General features: G+C 36.5%; 1 protein-coding gene across 4 annotated transcripts in view; it reads left to right on the forward strand.

Moving 5' to 3' along the window:
- The window catches only part of TXNDC16 (thioredoxin domain containing 16), an 89,373-nt gene extending 69,704 nt beyond the window's left edge, over positions 1-19,669 (forward strand). For all 4 annotated transcript variants that reach the window (XM_043470779.1, XM_043470782.1, XM_043470781.1 and 1 more), the window contains 5 exons: positions 882-966; positions 2,579-2,717; positions 7,427-7,587; positions 8,678-8,868; positions 17,896-19,669. In XM_043470779.1, coding sequence (XP_043326714.1) covers positions 882-966; positions 2,579-2,717; positions 7,427-7,587; positions 8,678-8,868; positions 17,896-18,164 — 845 coding nt within the window. In that variant the 3' untranslated portion in view covers positions 18,165-19,669. The remainder of the gene's footprint in view (positions 1-881; positions 967-2,578; positions 2,718-7,426; positions 7,588-8,677; positions 8,869-17,895) is intronic.
- Positions 19,670-20,609: the final 940 nt, after the last annotated feature.

Raw genomic sequence — 20,609 nt, forward strand, 5'->3', positions numbered from 1 at the left:
GATCAGAACCCTATAAATCTTATAAATTCCAGTTGACCCTTGAAAACAAGGGGGTTTAGTTTGCTGACCCCCTGTGCAGTGAAAAGTCTCCATGTTGCTGTCTCTGACTTAAAAACAATGGGTTTGATAAATGATCTATCCAAGGGCAGCAAGCTCAGTTTGGATAGAATTAGGGCTCAAACCCTCCTTTTGGTTCCACATGTTTGTCATCTCTGATTGAGATCTCCCCATCTCCCCATTGTGATCTCCCCATCGATCTCTGAGTTTATGGGGAACATAGACTTTTCTCCACACCTAGTTTAAATGTCTATAAAATGAAAATGCAGGTACTCTATTTATTGAAAAAAATTCACGTTTAAGTGGACTTGTGCAATTCAAACTCAATGTTGTTCAAGGGCCAACTGTATATTTAGAGTACGTTTATTTACAGAACATTAAATTATGTACATTATGTTGTATTACATTAACATGCATTTTTATAATAATCAAATGTCATGATAACACAGGTTTATTTGAGAACCAAGAAGGTATGTAAGGTCTACACTTGTTGTTTAGTCACTCAGTCATGTCCAACTCTTTTGTGACCCCATGGACTGTAGCCCACCAGGCTTCTCTGTCCATGGACTTCTCCAGGCAAGACTGCTTGCTTGGGTTGCCATTTCCTTCTCCAGGGAACCTTCCTGACGCAGGAATTGAACCCACTTCTCCTGCTTTGGCAGGTGGATTCTTTACCACTGAGCCACCCGGGAAGCTACAAGGTCTATACTGAAATACATTTATAATTAGTAATAAAGCATTATCATCTATAAATCTGTTCATCAGTTGAATAGCACATATAACTTTAAAGGTTTCACATTTTTATCTTGTTTGTGTATTTATAGCGAAAGAAGAGTTCACTGAAGCAGGAAGCTACCTAAAAGGATATGTTACCACAGGAATTTATTCTGAAGAAGATGTTTTGAGACTGTAAGTGTATTATAATTTTAGGGAGGAGGAAGTTTGCAAAATAATGTATTACCTGTCTTCACACGATTTTTTTTTTTTTTTTTAAGGAAAATAGGGCAGCAACATACCTAAATTTTTAATTTCATCCTGGGAAAATCTGGAAAGTACTATCTGGCTATTTAGAATTTTTCCATACTCAAAATTCTTTAGGCCATGCCCCCCCCAAGAGGCAACATTGGATTCATACCACTTCATCTTCCTATAAAATTTTTCCTCTTTGGATTCTATTACCTGCCATTTAAATTCTTTGCAGTTATAGTTTTTTGAGGAATTTTACATCTTGAGTGTCTGGGTTTTGATTTGCCATCAAGGTATGCATAAAAATCAGAGTTTTTATATATTTCTCCCAGAGTTTTAGGTGATGAACTGATAGTTCTACTTAATTTTGTTATTGTAGACATACACTGAAGCAGTGCTTTTTTTAGCCACTTAAGTTGCTTTGTTTGTAGAATTTGGGGCTCCTATAAACTCTCTAATATTTCAGTTGCTGCAGAATGAATGAACTGAGAATTTAGACGTCATTAATACACATCACATTCTACACTGACTTATCTTCAGATACACATGGAGTTGTTTGTGTTTCTTACCCTCTGACTATACTATTGCCAATTGTGATTTCTGAGCTTAATTAAATCTTTCATCCTGAACACTGGTGACACATGCATTTGATGATTGAGCTCCTCTTCTATTCAAGAAATCAGTGACTTTTGAAAAGTGAATACCGAACTCTAGACTTCTAGGGAATATGAGACCTATTCAGCTGACACATGGATAGTCACCCACTGTCTTCTAGACCTGTAGTTTTCAGAGTATGTTTTGTTTATAACTGACTCATCCGTTAAGAGAAAACTGGGCAGTAGAAAGCCCAGTCTTCAGATTGATACTTTGTTTTAGCATGAATTAAATTTTTACGTGATATAAATGTTACCATATCACTGGTAATTTAACTTGGGCATTTTTTCCTATTTAGTGATTTTCTTTTAGGTTTAGTTAGCAAAAGTAGTGGTAGGAGAGAGCAGATTTCAGGTTCTCTTTCAGTGGAGAGAGCTCAGACTGTGTATCTGGAATACCTCAGTGTGAATTCTGTCTCTGCTATTTATCACTCTTTCATCATCTGTAAAATGAGGATTATAGGGCCATTCTGAGGGTTAAATAAAAATGTAACTAGAAGCACCTGGTGTAGTGCCTGGCAAATTTAGGCCCATTCTCATAAATGCCTATCTACTTGCTCAGCAGTTTGGTGAGCAGTCCAAAAAGTTAAGAACCATTCAATGTGTTCCTAGTCCTGTTTAGACATTTTCTTGGTGAGTAAGTTGTCTAGAAAAAAATAAAATCTGATTAGATTAGTATCTGTTGTTTTCTTCTAATCTAGGTTTTCAAGGCTCTTGAACTTGCTCAGATAGCCTCACATAAAAGCTAAGTTTGCCTGGAAATGGAGATTTTCTCTTTTTCTTTTTTTCTTAGTAGGGCTTCCCGTTTGCTGCCTCCACTGTGACTTCTTGGCCTAACTGTTCGTGTTTTTGATGACTTGCTGTATTTTAGTTGGAAATTTTACTACTCCGTTTCTCCACAGATCAAGTAAATATACCGTAACTCTTCCAGCCCTGCTGCTTGCCAGACACAAAGAAGGCAAAATAGAGAGCATTCCATTAGTTAACGTCCGTGTGCAAGACATAGTTCAAATAATAACAAATGCATCACTGGAAACATTTGTGAGTATATTTTATAATAAGGATGTTGTTTGAAATAAAATCTAGAGCAGTTAAAGATAGTGTAAAAAACAGTGTGTGTTTTAACACATGGTTTTCCATCTTTCGTTGGCACAGGGCATGATGTTTGGTGAGCTCTAGATTCATTGGGTTGCTCTGTTTTATTATTCACCCATCATGCATATAGCTCCTTTAATCCACTGCCAAAAGTTTACATGTCTTTGGATTATTTTCTTGCTGAGATGCTTGTGGCTTATGGCCAGTTGAAGTACTCCATCTGGGCTGAAACTTGGCATGAAGCAAGTTTGGATTCCAGAGAGCGGCATGCTAGGCTTCCAATCCTTGCTTGCCTCCTCACTGGCTGTATGTAAGCGTCTCTCCACATGTGTAAAATGGTTATTGTAAGGACTAAATGAGAATGGGTGTTCAGTGCTCTGTGTACAGTGTTTAGCCCCTGGTAAACACTCAGCAAATGTTAGCTAGTATTGCTTACATTGTTGTAGAGAAAAGTATGTTTTGTTAAAGTCCTTTTCTGATGCCTACTTTGTATAATAGTGGATTTAAAGGCACAACAGATGAAACCTGCATTTCTTGATTTTGGTTGTTTTTCATTAATATTAAACACAGCTAGAATATTATAAATTGATGCTTTTCTACATTTCTAAAGTGACATGGGAGCAGTATTATCAACTATAAATACTGAATGAATATCCTCTTGTTGTTGTCTTTTGTCATGATAATCTGAACAATATTACATTTTAGGCTAAAGAAATGAATGTGTTCTTTAAGTCCTTTTGTGGCCTCAGTCCTACTAACTCCCCTTCCCTAATTAAAGTTACAGTTTATAATTAATCAAATCATTAAAATTTTTAGGATGTGGTTTTCTAAATTATTTATTAAAGTAACATTTTTGTCTTTAATGGCTTTATTAAATGACTGTCTCTTTAGCACATCCATAGTGTAATATTTTGGAATTTTTATAAGACGTTAGCTTTTTTCCCCAGATAATACAGAAAACTATAAAGAGGAAAATTAGAATAAATCACAGCTTCTTTAACCAAGCGTAAATTTAGGGGTATATTTTCCCAAACTTAAAAAACATTCCATGTGTGCTGTTGTTAAATTTCCTAATGCTGCTTTGTGTTGGAGCTTTTAAGTCGAGAGCATCAGTGACTGTATACAATAGCTATCTTCTGGCCTGCCCTTAGGTACTAGAAAGACTTCCTCTGGATAGGAAAGAGCAGTGGATGGCCAGATGGTAAACATTTTTTTATAAATCAAATTTTTATTATAATGAACCTGATGACAAATTAGTCCAGGTAAATAATGCCCAGATCATAGTTAGTTAAATGTTAGTTGCTCGGTCATGTCCAACTCTTTGACCTCATGAATTGTATGTAGCCCACCAGATTCCTCTGTCCATGGCATTTTGCAGGCAAGAATACTGGATTGGGTTGCCATGCCCTCCTCCAGGGGTTCTTCCCAACCCAGGGATTGAACCTGCATCTCTTATGTCTCCTGCATTGGCAGGCAGGTTCTTTACCACTAGCGCCACCCGGAGAATGACATGTATACCGTCTATGTAATGGCTCACAATTCATATGGCCAACACAGACCTTGGGCCTGCTCTCCAGGCTCCTGTATACAGTTGTCTGTCTGACAGTTTGTCTTGAATATCTTTGAAAGTGAAAGTGGTAGTCGCTCACTTGTGTCTGACTCTTCACAACCCCCCGCCAGGCTCCTCTGTGGAGTTTAATAGTGGAACTCTCCAGGCAAGAACACTGGAGTGGGCAGCCATTCCTTTCTCCAGGAGATCTTCTCAACCCAGGGATCGAACTTGGGTTTCCTGCATTGCAGGCAGATTCTTTACCATTAGAGTCATCATGGAAGCCCCAGATCATAGCTAATTATGTGCTAATTAACTATGTAGTTATTGCAGTTAAGCAATTTACGGCTGTCATAGTTAGAACTATTTGTTGGGTAATATGTTTAGCACTTTTCTCAAATACATTGAGTTCATTTTTGTGCTTTTATTATAAAGAAGAATATGGGAACACACATAATTATAGTCTCTTATATATTCAAATAGCCAAATATCCAACAGTAACCGTATTTGATGACCTTTTCTTTTTCTCTGGGTGGCCTCTGAGTAGCAATCAAAACCCTTGATTATGCTATTCCTTTTTAAAATTCTCTCTTCTTTTGGCTTTTGCAGTTCCATCCTCTCCAGGTGCGCCTTCAACCCTCTTGCCACTCTAGAATTACATCTTCAACCATTTTTTCTTCTTTTGCTACATTCATTCTTTGGGAGACTTAGTATCTATACCCCTGACTTATATGGGTCATTATACCAGCTGATGATTCCTAACTTTTGAGTTTCTAATCTTAATTAAACTCGCATAACTCTTAGTCTTTCTTTCCTGACAGGACAGAGCAGTGCCTGTCACTGGCCTATCTTTCCACAAATTCATACTCTAGTTAGTCATCTAAAACAGGCCTGACCATGTGACTTATTTGATACAAAATCTCAGTATTTCTGGGAGCTAGAAAACCTCTCTAGTCATTTTCCCAGGTGGTCTTACAGCCCGCATTTGCTTCTGGCCTGCCTGAGTCTGACACACGTCACTGTCACTGTTCCCCAGACCCTCTGTATGCCTAACACCTGTCTGCTCCCTGTATCTGGAATCCCCGCTCTAGCACACACTTCAGTCTGTCAAGGTCTTTTTCCTTATCCAAGGCCCAGGTCAAATATCACTTCCTAAAATCACCCATAAGCTCCCCTACCTTGTTTTTTAGTTTTAATTTAGAGCCACTAGGCTTCCTTATTCTTGCTCAGTCACTTCAGTCGTGTTGGACTCTTTACAACCCTATGGACTGTAGCCCACCAGGCTCCTCTGTCCTTGGGATTTTCTAGGCAAGAATACTGGAGTGGGTTGCCATGCCCTCCTTCGGGGGATCTTCCCGACCCAGGGATCGAACTGTGGTCTCCTGCATTTCAGGCTGATTCTTTACTGCTGAGCCATTAGGGTCTTCTTATTGTCATACATTAAAATTTTTTCTTGGATCACAGCAGTTCGCACGCTTATCTCCTCCTCTAAACTGTGAACTCTTTGAGGGCAGAGTAAGCATCTTACTTCTTTTTGATTCAGTACCCAGCATAAGGGGCTTCCATTGGTAAAGAATCTGCCTGCTGATGCAGGAGACATGGGTTTGATCCTCGTGTCAGGAAGATCCCCCCTGGCAGTCTGCTCCAGTATTCTTGCCTGGAAAATCCCATGGACAGAGGAGCCTGACAGGCTGTGGTCCATGGGATCGCAAAGAGTCGGACACAACCAAGCAACCGAGCACACACACATGCACACATGTACCCACCCAGCAGAAGATCTTAAAATTCTCAATAAATTTTTGAATTGAGCTGTCATGGCTCCATCACACCATATCCATCAGATCTGTTCTGCTGGTTTGATAAGATCTGTCGTTTTTAGGAAGGGGACAGAACTCATGTAGAAGAGAAATGACAATAGTTAACATAAGACAACATGGGGGAGTTTGGAGAAAAGGGGATCTAAGATTTAAATCTTGAAAGAGGAAGGTGTGAGAAGAGGACTTTGAGTGGTGAAAGAGAAAGAATTCAAAGAAAAATGAAAACTGGCAGAGGAAAGTGGCTTTGAGAACTAAGTAGGGAGAAGTATGTGCCAGAGTTTGGTGTTTGAGGATGAATTGGAGGAGGTTGGCACCATAAAAAAAATTGTTCATTTGGATTTCTAGTGAGATCCAGTGAGATGGCATACTGGTAAACAAAATCCCTGGGTGCTAGTTTCGTTTAATTCTCCCTCCTACTTAGCTGTGTGACTTCAACAAGTCAACTTCTCATCCTTGGTTTCCTCATCTGTCAGCTGGGGATTTGTTTTCTGATGTAGGAAGATTTAATCCATACTGGACAAGTATATCCAGAAGATGAATTAATAGATGTGGTACTAAAAATGGAAAATGGTAGAAGCCTTTAATACTCTAAGTCACTGCTGTTTTTAATCCTAAGTATTTTAACGTTGTTTGTTACTCTTTTCAATTCTTGTTAATAACAGCCTACACAAATTGTCTTCTACAAATATATTTTTTAAAAATGTTCTCTTTTAATTAATAAAAAGAGTAAGATTTCTTATTTCTTACTACTTTTTCTTTATTTTAAACCCCTCAGAAATAAGAGCCTTTAAAATTTGTTTTAGCATATTATTGTATTACTTTAATTATGCTAAAAACTCAATTTTGAAACAAAGTTAGATTTATTAATTTTTAAGTAATCATAGATGTTAAAAGATTGTATCTTTAAAGCTTAGCTTATATTTTTTAAAACATTTTATGCTAGAGGAAAAATACTTGTCATGTGTATGTTGGTTAGTTTGATCCAGATTTTAACATAAGAAATTACTTGAAATGCTACATGCTTATAAAACAAGGAGCTCCTTTAATTTATTTTGAAATTCTATTAGTAGTTTTATTTTGAAAATAATTCATTATTAAAATAAGATGAGTTTAAATAAAAAACACTCGAGATTCATACTTGTTAATCAATATAGTAAAATATCCACTTAAATGAAAATTTGTTTGAAATACATTTTATAACCTAACATGCAAGAGTGATTTGAACATTATTTTCTATTTTATGTATTATAATTTCCTGTTTTTTCTTGATTTGTTTTGTTTTTAAACAGCCAGAGATCACTGTGGAAAATCTTCCCATTTACTTAAGACTTCAGAAACCATTACTTATTTTATTCAGTGATGGTGGCATAGATCTTCAGCATGAAAAAACAATACTGATGCTGGCTAAAAAGAAATACTTGGATTCACTTACCCCTTGTTGGTTAAATCTGTAGGTATATTTTTTATTTTTTAATATGTCAAAAGTAAAGAAAGTAATAAATATTATTAAGTTTTCATTAGGGAATGAAAGTACCTTTGGAGTTAATGTTATGAAACCAATATATAAGTCATCATGATATTTTAGTAACTAAACTGCCTCAGATGGTCTGAGATGATCTTGTTTTAGATTGAATTCTATTTTACAATAAATTCTTTTTTTTGCTGTGTTTTTTTTTCAACTTTATTCAAGCATAACTGGCAAATAAATTTGTAAGATATTTAAAATGTACATTGAGATAATTTAAACACAATGCATATATGTATGCATTGTGAAAAAACTCTTTCATCTAGTTAATTAGCACATCCATCACCTCATATATTTGTTTTATAAATGTAAATTTGGGGATGGGGTGGAGTGAGAACATTTAAGTTCTACTCATGGAGCAAATTTCAATGATACAGCACAGTATTATCAACTATATTCACTGTATTAGACATTAAATCCTTGGATCTTATTCATCTTGCAACTGAAAAGTCTGTTTCCTTTTACCAGTCTCACCTCATTTCCCCCACCCTGCAGTCCCTGGCAACTTTTCTACTCTGATTTCATGAGTTTGACTTTTTTTTTTAGGATTCCACATATTAGTGTTACTGCTATGTAGTATTTGTCTTTCTCTGTCTCTTTAAGTATCTTGTTATTTTATAGTTTGTAGCCATTTAATTTTGAGCTGACATGATCAGATACTTGACTAAACTTTGAAAGGAATATATTGATTATGTCAGGACAAAATTGATGAGCCGGTGGACTATGTCTGTTTTTTATTAAAACTCTCATGCTGCCTTTTTTCTCCTAAGAGATATACAGTACATACCTCATGTGAAAAGAAACGTTTTATGACTCTAATTACCAATAATGTCGTTATAGAGCTCTTGATTTTTAGGACTTACTTCCATAAAATAAACTTCCTGGTATGGTGCTCTATTTATTTATTTATTTAATGGTGCTGTATTTAAAGGTTAATGTTTTACAAACAGTTGTTCTTGTTATTTTACTATGGAAAGAAATATTCATTAACGTGTTCAGTTGTTCCCTTTTCTAGGAAGAAGACGCCAGTGGGGAGAGGAGTCTTGCAGGCTTATTTTGGTACCCTGCCCCCGCTTCCTCTTCTTGTTGTGGTGAATCTGCATTCAGGTGGCCACGTGTTTGCATTTCCTTCAGACCAGGCTATCACTGAACAGAACCTTTTATTGTGGCTGAAGAAATTAGAAGCAGGACTAGAAAGTCATATCAGTAAGTTTCCTGTTTTAATGTGTACAATTCTACATTTTGTTTCATGGATTTTTAAACTTGAATTATAGCTGATGAATGCTAGAATGAGTTGAATTGTAATGTTTGTAAATATTCTAAATATTAATACACTGATAGCATTGTCCGTATAGTCTGTTATTTGGTAGATATTCTTACCCACAGAAAATGAGTGCTGTTATATTAAATTTAATAATAGCTAAACACTTATTGAATGCTCAGTAGGTATCATGCACAAAGTTACATGCTTCACATGTATTATCTCCTTTATTCTCACAGGAGTCATAGGACATACCTGTAGAGGAGCTAAATAACTAGTTGAAAGTCATATAATTAACCAGTAAATGAGGAAACTTGGATTTCAACATGGCTCTGTTGTACTCCAGAGCCAGAATTTTGAACCACAAGAAAATAGATCTTGGCCCAGAGTTTACAATGCTGGTTTTATGACATGCCATGAAAGTAAAAGTGTAGTCATTCAGTGGTATCCAGCTCTTTGTGACCTCATGGACTGTAGCCACCAGGCTCCTCTGTCTATGGACTTCTCTAGGCAAGAATACTGGAGTGGATTGCCATTTTCCTCTCCAGGGGATCTTCCCAACCCAGGGATCAAACCTGGGTCTCTTGCATTGCAGGCAGATTCTTTACCATCTGAGCCACAGGGGAAGTCCAAGACATGACATGCCATAGTCGCTGTTTTTCTAAAACCTCTGTGGGTTTGTACTTGTGGCATAGATGTGTTTGTTAGTTTATGTACAATCATGGCAACAAGCCTGTTGCTATAATTTAGTTAACATGTAATAACCTAGATCATTAGTCTGTTGAGGAAATAGTGATGTAATGAAGTTTCCTAAGGCATTTGTAAAGGTTTTGTTATTGGAAACCAAATGAACTATTTTATAATAACATTTTGATGCTGTTCATGACTGAGTTCTGAAATAAGTTTGTGTATGTGTGTATGTGAATACATGTGAATATGTGTACATGCATACACAATTCTGGTATATAAACTCCAATTCAGTGTTATGCTGTCTCTCAGCTTACATGTTGTCAATCTATCACTATGTATGTTTATGTATATTTAATCATATTCTTGAATTTATTTAAGTGTCAATCTTTGCAACATACTTGTTCTTCCCAGGAGGTCTATCCATTTCATTTTTGTTAAATTAGGCAGTTTTAACTAAATTGTTATGTCTAAATAGTCTATTGATGATTTTTATATATTGAAATACAATTCACATATCATAAAGTACACCCTTTTAAAGTGTATAGTTCGATGTGGTTTGGTTTTTTTTTTTTTTTTTTGATGTATTCACAAGATTGTACCATTCACAACCATTACCACTACTGAATTTTAAAATATTTTCATCACCCCCAAAAGAAACCCTGTACCCATTCACAACCACTCTCCATTCTCCCCTCTTTTCATTCACTAACCACTTATTTATCTTCTGTCTTTCTGGATTTGTCTAGTCTAGACATTTCATATAAATGGAGTCATACACCATGTGGCCTTTTGTGTCTGGCTTCTTTCACTTAGCGTAGGTTTTTAAGAATCATCAGTGTTGTAATGTGAATCAGTGGTTCATTCCTTTTTATGGATGAATCATATTCCATTGGATGGATATATCCCATTTTGTTTTTCCATTCATCAGTTGATGTACATTTACACTGTCTCCATTTCTTGCTAGTATAAATAGTGCTGCTATGAACATTCATGGACATGTTTTTCTACCAACTATACAGATGTCTTATGCCAGTTACCCCACTGTCTTGAATACAACATCTTTGAAATAGGTTTTCAAATTGGGAAATTTGATTCCTCCAACCTTGTTCCTTGAGTGCAAGGTTATTTTGGCTCTTCTGGGTCCTCTTGGATGGTATTTTTAAGTCTTAGTTTTCTGAGATAGTGGATTAGTTTTAGCATTTAGAAATGTAAAAAAGTAACTAAATTGACTATTTGGTTTGTCATAATCTGGAAGAAGCCTTTCTGTGGCTGTTAGCGCTCACTGATGGCCTCTTCATTCTAGGCCACACAGCAGAGGGGTCCTTTCGGTTGCAGCTCATGAACTCTTCAGATAGGCTGCATTCTCCGTCTGCACTGCTGCTTTATAGAAGCGTCCGAGTGCTGTCATTGTGCAGTTGTCGTGACACAGAGGCCTCTGGACTCTGACTACATCAGATAGGATTATATGTAGGTCAGGCCAGAGTACCTCTCCACTGAAGAGCTTTCTTTTTTTTTTAATTTTTTTTTCCATTTATTTTTATTAGTTGGAGGCTAATTACTTTACAGTATTGTAGTGGTTTTTGCCGTACATTGACATGAATCAGCCATGGATTTACATGTGTTCCCCATCCCGATCCCCCCTCCCACCTCCCTCTCCACTCCATCCCTCTGGGTCTTCCCAGTGCACCAGGCCCGAGCACTTGTCTCATGCATCCAACCTGGGCTGGTGATCTGTTTCACCCTTGATAATATACATGTTTCGATGCTGTTCTCTCAAAACATCCCACCCTCGCCTTCTCCCACAGAGTCCATAAGTCTGTTCTGTACATCTGTGTCTCTTTTTCTGTTTTGCATATAGGGTTATCATTACCATCTTTCTAAATTCCATATATATGTGTTAGTATGCTGTATTGGTCTTTATCTTTCTGGCTTACTTCACTCTGTATAATGGGCTCCAGTTTCATCCATCTCATTAGAACTGATTCAAATGAATTCTTTTTAATGGCTGAGTAATATTCCATGGTGTATATGTACCACAGCTTCCTTATCCATTCGTCTGCTGATGGGCATCTAGGTTGCTTCCATGTCCTGGCTATTATAAACAGTGCTGCGATGAACATTGGGATGCACGTGTCTCTTTCAGATCTGGTTTCCTCGGTGTGTATGCCCAGAAGTGGGATTGCTGGGTCATATGGCAGTTCTATTTCCAGTTTTTTAGGAAATCTCCACACTGTTTTCCATGGCGGGTGTACTAGTTTGCATTCCCACCAACAGTGTAAGAGGGTTCCCTTTTCTCCACACCCTCTCCAGCGTTTATTGCTTGTAGACTTTTGGATAGCAGCCATCCTGACTGGTGTGTAATTGTACCTCATTGTGGTTTTGATTTGCATTTCTCTAATAATGAGTGATGTTGAGCATCTTTTCATGTGTTTGTTAGCCATCTGTATGTCTTCTTTGGAGAAATGTCTGTTTAGTTCTTTGGCCCATTTTTTGATCGGGTCATTTATTTTTCCGGAATTGAGCTTCAGGAGTTGCTTGTATATTTTTGAGATTAATCCTTTGTCTGTTTCTTCATTTGCAATTATTTTCTCCCAGTCTGAGGGCTGTCTTTTCACCTTACTTATAGTTTCCTTTGTTGTGCAAAAGCTTTTAAGTTTCATTAGGTCCCATTTGTTTATTTTTGCTTTTATTTCCAATATTCTGGGAGGTGGGTCATAGAGGATCCTGCTGTGATTTATGTCGGAGAGTGTTTTGCCTATGTTCTCCTCTAGGAGTTTTATAGTTTCTGGTCTTATATTTAGATCTTTAATCCATTTTGAGTTTATTTTTGTGTATGGTGTTAGAAACACCTTATTTTCAACAAAGGAGGCAAGGATATACAATGGAAAAAAGACAACCTCTTTAACAAGTGGTGCTGGGAAAACTGGTCAACCACTTGTAAAAGAATGAAACTGAATAGCTTTTAAAAAGGTCATGTGATGTTCAGAGACAAAGAAACCCGAACTTCTGACCCAGCTTCCTTGACTACTAACTGTATGTTTTTTTTCCTTTGTTTCCTCCTGATAGTCCCTACTCTGTGTTACAGTTATTTTAAAAATAAAAATGAAGTATGCAGAGGCAAACGTTTTAAAGTGTAAAGCCTACAGTATTTATTACGCTTCGTGTAAAGATCCTTTCCTACAGGGGGCCTCCTTAGGGGCTTTGATTTCTCAACTAAACCATTAGCAAGGATCAGAATTATTCTGAGTTTCCTGAGAGACTCGTATTTCTTCCATTGCAATGATGGTAATGCCTCTGGTTTCCATTATTTCTTTGTATCTCTGCTCCCAATCTTAAGTTATTCCTGCAGCCTCTGCATCAGGGAAGAAGCCAAGGTCCAGGCAGGACGTTTCTGTGTGGAGTCCTGTCCTCTGTGCTGCCAGGACCTGCTGGGAGGCAGGTCTGAGACATGAATGTTGCAGCTACCCTTAGGCGAGCCCGCGTCTCTGACACGGTGCCACTGACCTCTGCCTCACCTTGCTTGCTGCACATCTTAATTTCTGTGTAATTGTGACCACTGGCTGTTCTTATTTGACATTTACACTTAATTTTGGTCAAGTTCTCTGACCTTTCGAGGACTTGGTTTTCTCATATATAAAGTTGGGATAATAATTGTACTTACCTCATGAGGTTGTAAGGATTAAATACATAATTCCTGATACATAGTAAAGCCTCAGTCTATGTTAGTTATTATTATTATCATTACTAATTTGATAATAGTGTCTTTTTTGCCCATATGTGAGGAGAGTACAGTTTTATTTGCAATAGAAAAAATTAAGATCTTTGTAGAGTTCCTCAGGAAATGATGAGCAGAATTAGAATGTCCAGTTTCAGGCATTTTGTCATTGTCTCAGACCACTAGGCTGCAGTGCTTACCATAAAAATAAATATTGCTAAATCTTTGCTGTGCTTTAAATTGGACTTCTCTTAAAGATACTTCATCTGCATATTACACAGTACAGTTATTTTACTTCTTACCTATTCATTATATTCAAGAAACTATTTTATCCGTTTGTCACTATTGACACTGACAGCAGACTATATTTGAGTCTGTTATCTGGGCAACACTGCAATTTGAAACATCAATTACAGGGTAACTTAAATGTAATACCTTGCTGATGTACCACAGATTTCATATACTTGAGCCTGAGTGAAGAAATCATATCAATGAGTAGAGTATAGATATACATATATATATGTACTGATGCAGATTTTTGTCTGTGTTTTAATTAGAGTTTTTTTGAATGTCCTAAGCTTTTATTTGATTTATGAGAGATGCTTGAGTTTTTACTTTATGAGCATTACTTTCTTTTCATATAACAGTATATAGATTCTTTCATTGGAATTTAATTTTTAAATGTTTAGTTTGCACATTTACTTATGTAATTTCTCACATAATACTTTGAATAGGCATCTAAACTCTGAAATTGTGTGAACTCTGTTTACCGAATGGAGTAAAGCTAGTCTATTTATCTGATATATATGTCATCAGCTTAAGTCCTTTTTCTTCTTTTAATGACCAATATTTTATTTTTTTTTTTTTTTTTTTTTAATTTTTTTATTTTTTTTAATTTTTTTATTAGTTGGAGGCTAATTACTTCACAACATTTCAGTGGGTTTTGTCATACATTGATATGAATCAGCCATAGATTTACACTTATTCCCCATCCCGATCCCCCCTCCCACCTCCCTCTTCACCCGACTCCTCTGGGTCTTCCCAGTGCACCAGGCCCGAGCACTTGTCTCATGCATCCAACCTGGGCTGGTGATCTGTTTCACCCTTGATAATATACATGTTTCGATGCTGTTCTCTCAAAACATCCCACCCTCGCCTTCTCCCACAGAGTCCATAAGTCTGTTCTGTACATCTGTGTCTCTTTTTCTGTTTTGCATATAGGGTTATCATTACCATCTTTCTAAATTCCATATATATGTGTTAGTATGCTGTATTGGTCTTTATCTTTCTGGCTTACTTCACTCTGTATAATGGGCTCCAGTTTCATCCATCTCATTAGAACTGATTCAAATGAATTCTTTTTAACGGCTGAGTAATATTCCATGGTGTATATGTACCACAGCTTCCTTATCCATTCATCTGCTGATGGGCATCTAGGTTGCTTCCATGTCCTGGCTATTATAAACAGTGCTGCGATGAACATTGGGATGCACGTGTCTCTTTCAGATCTGGTTTCCTCAGTGTGTATGCCCAGAAGTGGGATTGCTGGGTCATATGGCAGTTCTATTTCCAGTTTTTTAAGAAATCTCCACACTGTTTTCCATAGCGGCTGTACTAGTTTGCATTCCCACCAACAGTGTAAGAGGGTTCCCTTTTCTCCACACCCTCTCCAGCGTTTATTGCTTGTAGACTTTTGGATAGCAGCCATCCTGACTGGCATGTAATGGTACCTCATTGTGGTTTTGATTTGCATTTCTCTGATAATGAGTGATGTTGAGCATCTTTTCATGTGTTTGTTAGCCATCTGTATGTCTTCTTTGGAGAAATGTCTGTTTAGTTCTTTGGCCCATTTTTTGATTGGGTCATTTATTTTTCTGGAATTGAGCTGCAGGAGTTGCTTGTATATTTTTGAGATTAATCCTTTGTCTGTTGCTTCATTTGCTATTATTTTCTCCCAATCTGAGGGCTGTCTTTTCACCTTGCTTATAGTTTCCTTTGTTGTGCAAAAGCTTTTAAGTTTCATTAGGTCCCATTTGTTTATTTTTGCTTTTATTTCCAATATTCTGGGAGGTGGGTCATAGAGGATCCTGCTGTGATTTATGTCGGAGAGTGTTTTGCCTATGTTCTCCTCTAGGAGTTTTATAGTTTCTGGTCTTATATTTAGATCTTTAATCCATTTTGAGTTTATTTTTGTGTATGGTGTTAGAAACACCTTATTTTCAACAAAGGAGGCAAGGATATACAATGGAAAAAAGACAACCTCTTTAACAAGTGGTGCTGGGAAAACTGGTCAACCACTTGTAAAAGAATGAAACTGAATAGCTTTTAAAAAGGTCATGTGATGTTCAGAGACAAAGAAACCCGAACTTCTGACCCAGCTTCCTTGACTACTAACTGTATGTTTTTTTTCCTTTGTTTCCTCCTGATAGTCCCTACTCTGTGTTACAGTTATTTTAAAAATAAAAATGAAGTATGCAGAGGCAAACGTTTTAAAGTGTAAAGCCTACAGTATTTATTACGCTTCGTGTAAAGATCCTTTCCTACAGGGGGCCTCCTTAGGGGCTTTGATTTCTCAACTAAACCATTAGCAAGGATCAGAATTATTCTGAGTTTCCTGAGAGACTCGTATTTCTTCCATTGCAATGATGGTAATGCCTCTGGTTTCCATTATTTCTTTGTATCTCTGCTCCCAATCTTAAGTTATTCCTGCAGCCTCTGCATCAGGGAAGAAGCCAAGGTCCAGGCAGGACGTTTCTGTGTGGAGTCCTGTCCTCTGTGCTGCCAGGACCTGCTGGGAGGCAGGTCTGAGACATGAATGTTGCAGCTACCCTTAGGCGAGCCCGCGTCTCTGACACGGTGCCACTGACCTCTGCCTCACCTTGCTTGCTGCACATCTTAATTTCTGTGTAATTGTGACCACTGGCTGTTCTTATTTGACATTTACACTTAATTTTGGTCAAGTTCTCTGACCTTTCGAGGACTTGGTTTTCTCATATATAAAGTTGGGATAATAATTGTACTTACCTCATGAGGTTGTAAGGATTAAATACATAATTCCTGATACATAGTAAAGCCTCAGTCTATGTTAGTTATTATTATTATCATTACTAATTTGATAATAGTGTCTTTTTTGCCCATATGTGAGGAGAGTACAGTTTTATTTGCAATAGAAAAAATTAAGATCTTTGTAGAGTTCCTCAGGAAATGATGAGCAGAATTAGAATGTCCAGTTTCAGGCATTTTGTCATTGTCTCAGACCACTAGGCTGCAGTGCTTACCATAAAAATAAATATTGCTAAATCTTTGCTGTGCTTTAAATTGGACTTCTCTTAAAGATACTTCATCTGCATATTACACAGTACAGTTATTTTACTTCTTACCTATTCATTATATTCAAGAAACTATTTTATCCGTTTGTCACTATTGACACTGACAGCAGACTATATTTGAGTCTGTTATCTGGGCAACACTGCAATTTGAAACATCAATTACAGGGTAACTTAAATGTAATACCTTGCTGATGTACCACAGATTTCATATACTTGAGCCTGAGTGAAGAAATCATATCAATGAGTAGAGTATAGATATACATATATATATGTACTGATGCAGATTTTTGTCTGTGTTTTAATTAGAGTTTTTTTGAATGTCCTAAGCTTTTATTTGATTTATGAGAGATGCTTGAGTTTTTACTTTATGAGCATTACTTTCTTTTCATATAACAGTATATAGATTCTTTCATTGGAATTTAATTTTTAAATGTTTAGTTTGCACATTTACTTATGTAATTTCTCACATAATACTTTGAATAGGCATCTAAACTCTGAAATTGTGTGAACTCTGTTTACCGAATGGAGTAAAGCTAGTCTATTTATCTGATATATATGTCATCAGCTTAAGTCCTTTTTCTTCTTTTAATGACCAATATTTTAAAATAATGTTAAAATTCACTGCCATGAAGCCCTCCTAGGTGCTTCTAATCACTGCCTGTTTATAGTACAGTTGATTCCATAGCAGTCTTCCAAAACAGAAAATGCTTTAAAATATAAGAAATATTTTTCTAAATTTTATATATATATGGTCCAAAACTTTTCTAAATTTAAGTGTATATAAAATTTATATATATATGGTCCAAAATTTTTATCTGGAATGATCTATAGTTACAGTACTTTGGGCATAAAGGCAGGGGTAAGGAGGGAAGCAAGAGATTTCTTCATTTTAACTTGTCCCTGGCTGTTGTAATCTCATTACACACATTGTTATTTTTTTAACCCTCAGCAAGGGTTAGCAGGCAGCGAGATTATGGACCTTTATGTTTTTTGCCTATTAATACCTATCTTTATTTAAAATAGCACAGCCTATAAATGAAAATGTCTAGTAATGACAAATGCATTAAGTTTCTTTGACAATGAAGATAATAAAATGTAGCTTTCCCGTAGATAAAGAAAACTGATAAGGCCTTCACTCCTATAAATATATTTTTCAAAATAAAACATTTTCTAATATATTCATGTGATGGGATTTTATATCTGTTCCTCTTTAACCCTTGATTCTACCTTCCTTGCAGAAGTTTTACCTGCTCAGGAATGGAAACCTCCTCTGCCTGCTTATGATTTTCTAAGTATGATGGATGCGGCAGCATCTGAGCATCTTACTAGGAAAGATCCCGAGTGTATAAAAGAAACTGACGTGCAGGAAAGTGATAAAGAACAGCCTGACGATAAATCCGCAATCACAGAGGAATCGACTGAAACATTGAAAATGAAGCATTCAAGCAGAAGTAGTTGGTTTGAAGAAGCCAAAAAACTGCTCAGGCATGATAATAAAGAATTATGATACTCAAAAGAGAGCTAATTTTATAGGGCTGTGAAAAGCTTCCCAAAGTCTTTTTGGCTTATTTGATAGACTTGAGAATTTATTTCACTATAAAGTAATACTGAGTCGTTTCAAGTTTCTAGATCAGGGCTATTCAGTGGAAATATAATGTGCAATATAGTAATTTAGAATTTTCTATAGCCACATTAAAATAAAACTGAGCAGGTGAAATTAATTTTATTTCACCCAGTTTAAGTATACCACCCAAAAATAGTTCAGTTAACATAAAAATTGTGAGTTATTTTACATTCTTTTTTTGTATCAAGTCTTCAAAATCCAGTGCGTATTTTATGCTTACTACACATCTCACTTCAGAGTAGCTACGTTTCAAGTGCTCAGTAGCCACATATGGCTGGTGACACAGGTGAAGCCATACGTATTCATGTATCCCTTCTCCCCTCCCATCCATTCTGCCATGCAACATTGAGCAGAGTTCCCTGTGCTATAGTTGGTCTTTCTTGGTTATTTATTTTAAATATAGCAGTGTGTCCATGTCCATCCCAAACTCCCTAACAACCGTAAGTTCATTCTCTAAGTCTGTGAGTCTCTTTCTATAAAACCAGTGTTTCTTAATCAGGGGAGAGTTTTGCCCCCAAGGGGACATTTGGTAATGTCAAGAGGCATTTTTGATTGTCATTACTACGGGCATTACTGACATATAGTGGGGTTAAGTAGAAGCCAGGGATGCTAATAAGCATCTTACAATGCATTGGACAACTCCTCCTGCCCCAAACAAAGAATTATCCTGCTCAAATGTCAATAATCCCAAGTTTGGGTTAAACTAATCTGTGGCAAAAGGTTAAATTCCCTTATATTTTTAAAAGTAATGAAATAACCCTAAAAAGAATGCAGAGTAAGATATATTTAATATATATTATGTTGTATATGTTATATAATGATTATCTTATATATAATAATATATATTACATATAATATATAAATAATTCTTATATATATACAGTTGCTCCTTAGACCAACCTAGATTTGAACTGCACCGTTCTACTTACATGTAGATTTCTTTCACTGAATACTTTCTACAGTACTATAGTGTCTGTGGTTGGTTGACTCTGCAGATGTGGAACCATGGATATGGAGGGCTAACTGTAAAAAGCTGTTTGGGGGTTGGCTCCCCTAAACCCCACATTATTCAAGGGTCAACTGTATATTTCATTGTATCATAGATCATTTGTTCCACCCAGCACCCTTCCTAGATGTTTTTCTTATGGCATGTAATCTGTATTAATTCAACTCATTCTCAGTTTTTTATTTGTTACATGGGATATATGAACGTTAACTCCAAATATAGCTTGTATTAGTAAAACGTCACCAGCCTAACCATTAACTGCAAGCACATAAAAACTTGAAATCAATTAGTCATTGTACCATAGGCAGAAATTTTGACAGTTATTAATATGTGTTTTTAATAATTTTAAATAAAGTATCTGGATTTCAGGCTACCTTTAAAAGCTTCCTGTGGCCTCTATCATGCTGTCTATTGGACCGCTTTCCCTGTATGAGTTGGATTTCTTTGGTTGCAAGCAACAGAAATTTAGCTTTGGTTAACTTAAGCAAAGTAAGAATATTGGTAATTCATAGAGTTAAGCTATGCTTTGAAAAAATACAAACAAAAGCTGTTCGGGGATCTGTATAGCAGGAACTAACCAGCTCAGTAATTTTTCTGTCTTTCTGTCCAGCTGTTTTTCTGTCTTTCATGTCTCAGGGACTCCTGGGAATGTTGGCTAGGGGAAGACTAACTGGCAGCCCTAACCAGATTTCTACAATACAGAAGAGGTGAGCCTTACAGAAGAAATCTAGATTCTGTTTGCTAAGAAAAGGGAGCATGCGTGTGGAGAGGGAAAAAAAACAGCAAAGAGGAAATCTATGAATCCTCAAGACACCACTTGCTGTGCTTCTACCTAGCCTTTTATCCTTTTCAGGTGTTTCTGTTACATCCTCCTGTCCACGTGTGAGAGTTTCAAAAGCTCTCTCTCTCTATCCTCATGTGTTGGAGTTTTCCTATGTATCTCCCTGAATCTCTGTAAGAGATGACCAGTGCATATGTACATTCTGAGTAACATTTCATTCCTCATGAATCAAATTATTTTACCCTCTCCTGACTCACCTATGCTGGAAGAAACATCCTTGGTCCAGCCCTTATGATGAAATATTTCATTCATTTCACATTTCCTGGAGTTCATTACCCAAACTTATGCTTCTTTTAAAAACTAAACATGCATAAGCAGAACATTTTATTCAAAGATCTGTGTCTATCATTGGTAATAGAAAATAATCAAATAAGTATACCTTGGGAGTTGTGCTTCCATTTAAGATGTAGAAAGCTGCAAGAGAATGTTCCTCCCATCTTAATAAAATAAAAATCAAAACTTTTCTATTACACAGCAGAGA

The sequence above is a fragment of the Cervus canadensis genome, chromosome 6 (assembly GCF_019320065.1).
Source record: "Cervus canadensis isolate Bull #8, Minnesota chromosome 6, ASM1932006v1, whole genome shotgun sequence".
NCBI lineage: Eukaryota > Metazoa > Chordata > Mammalia > Artiodactyla > Cervidae > Cervus > Cervus canadensis.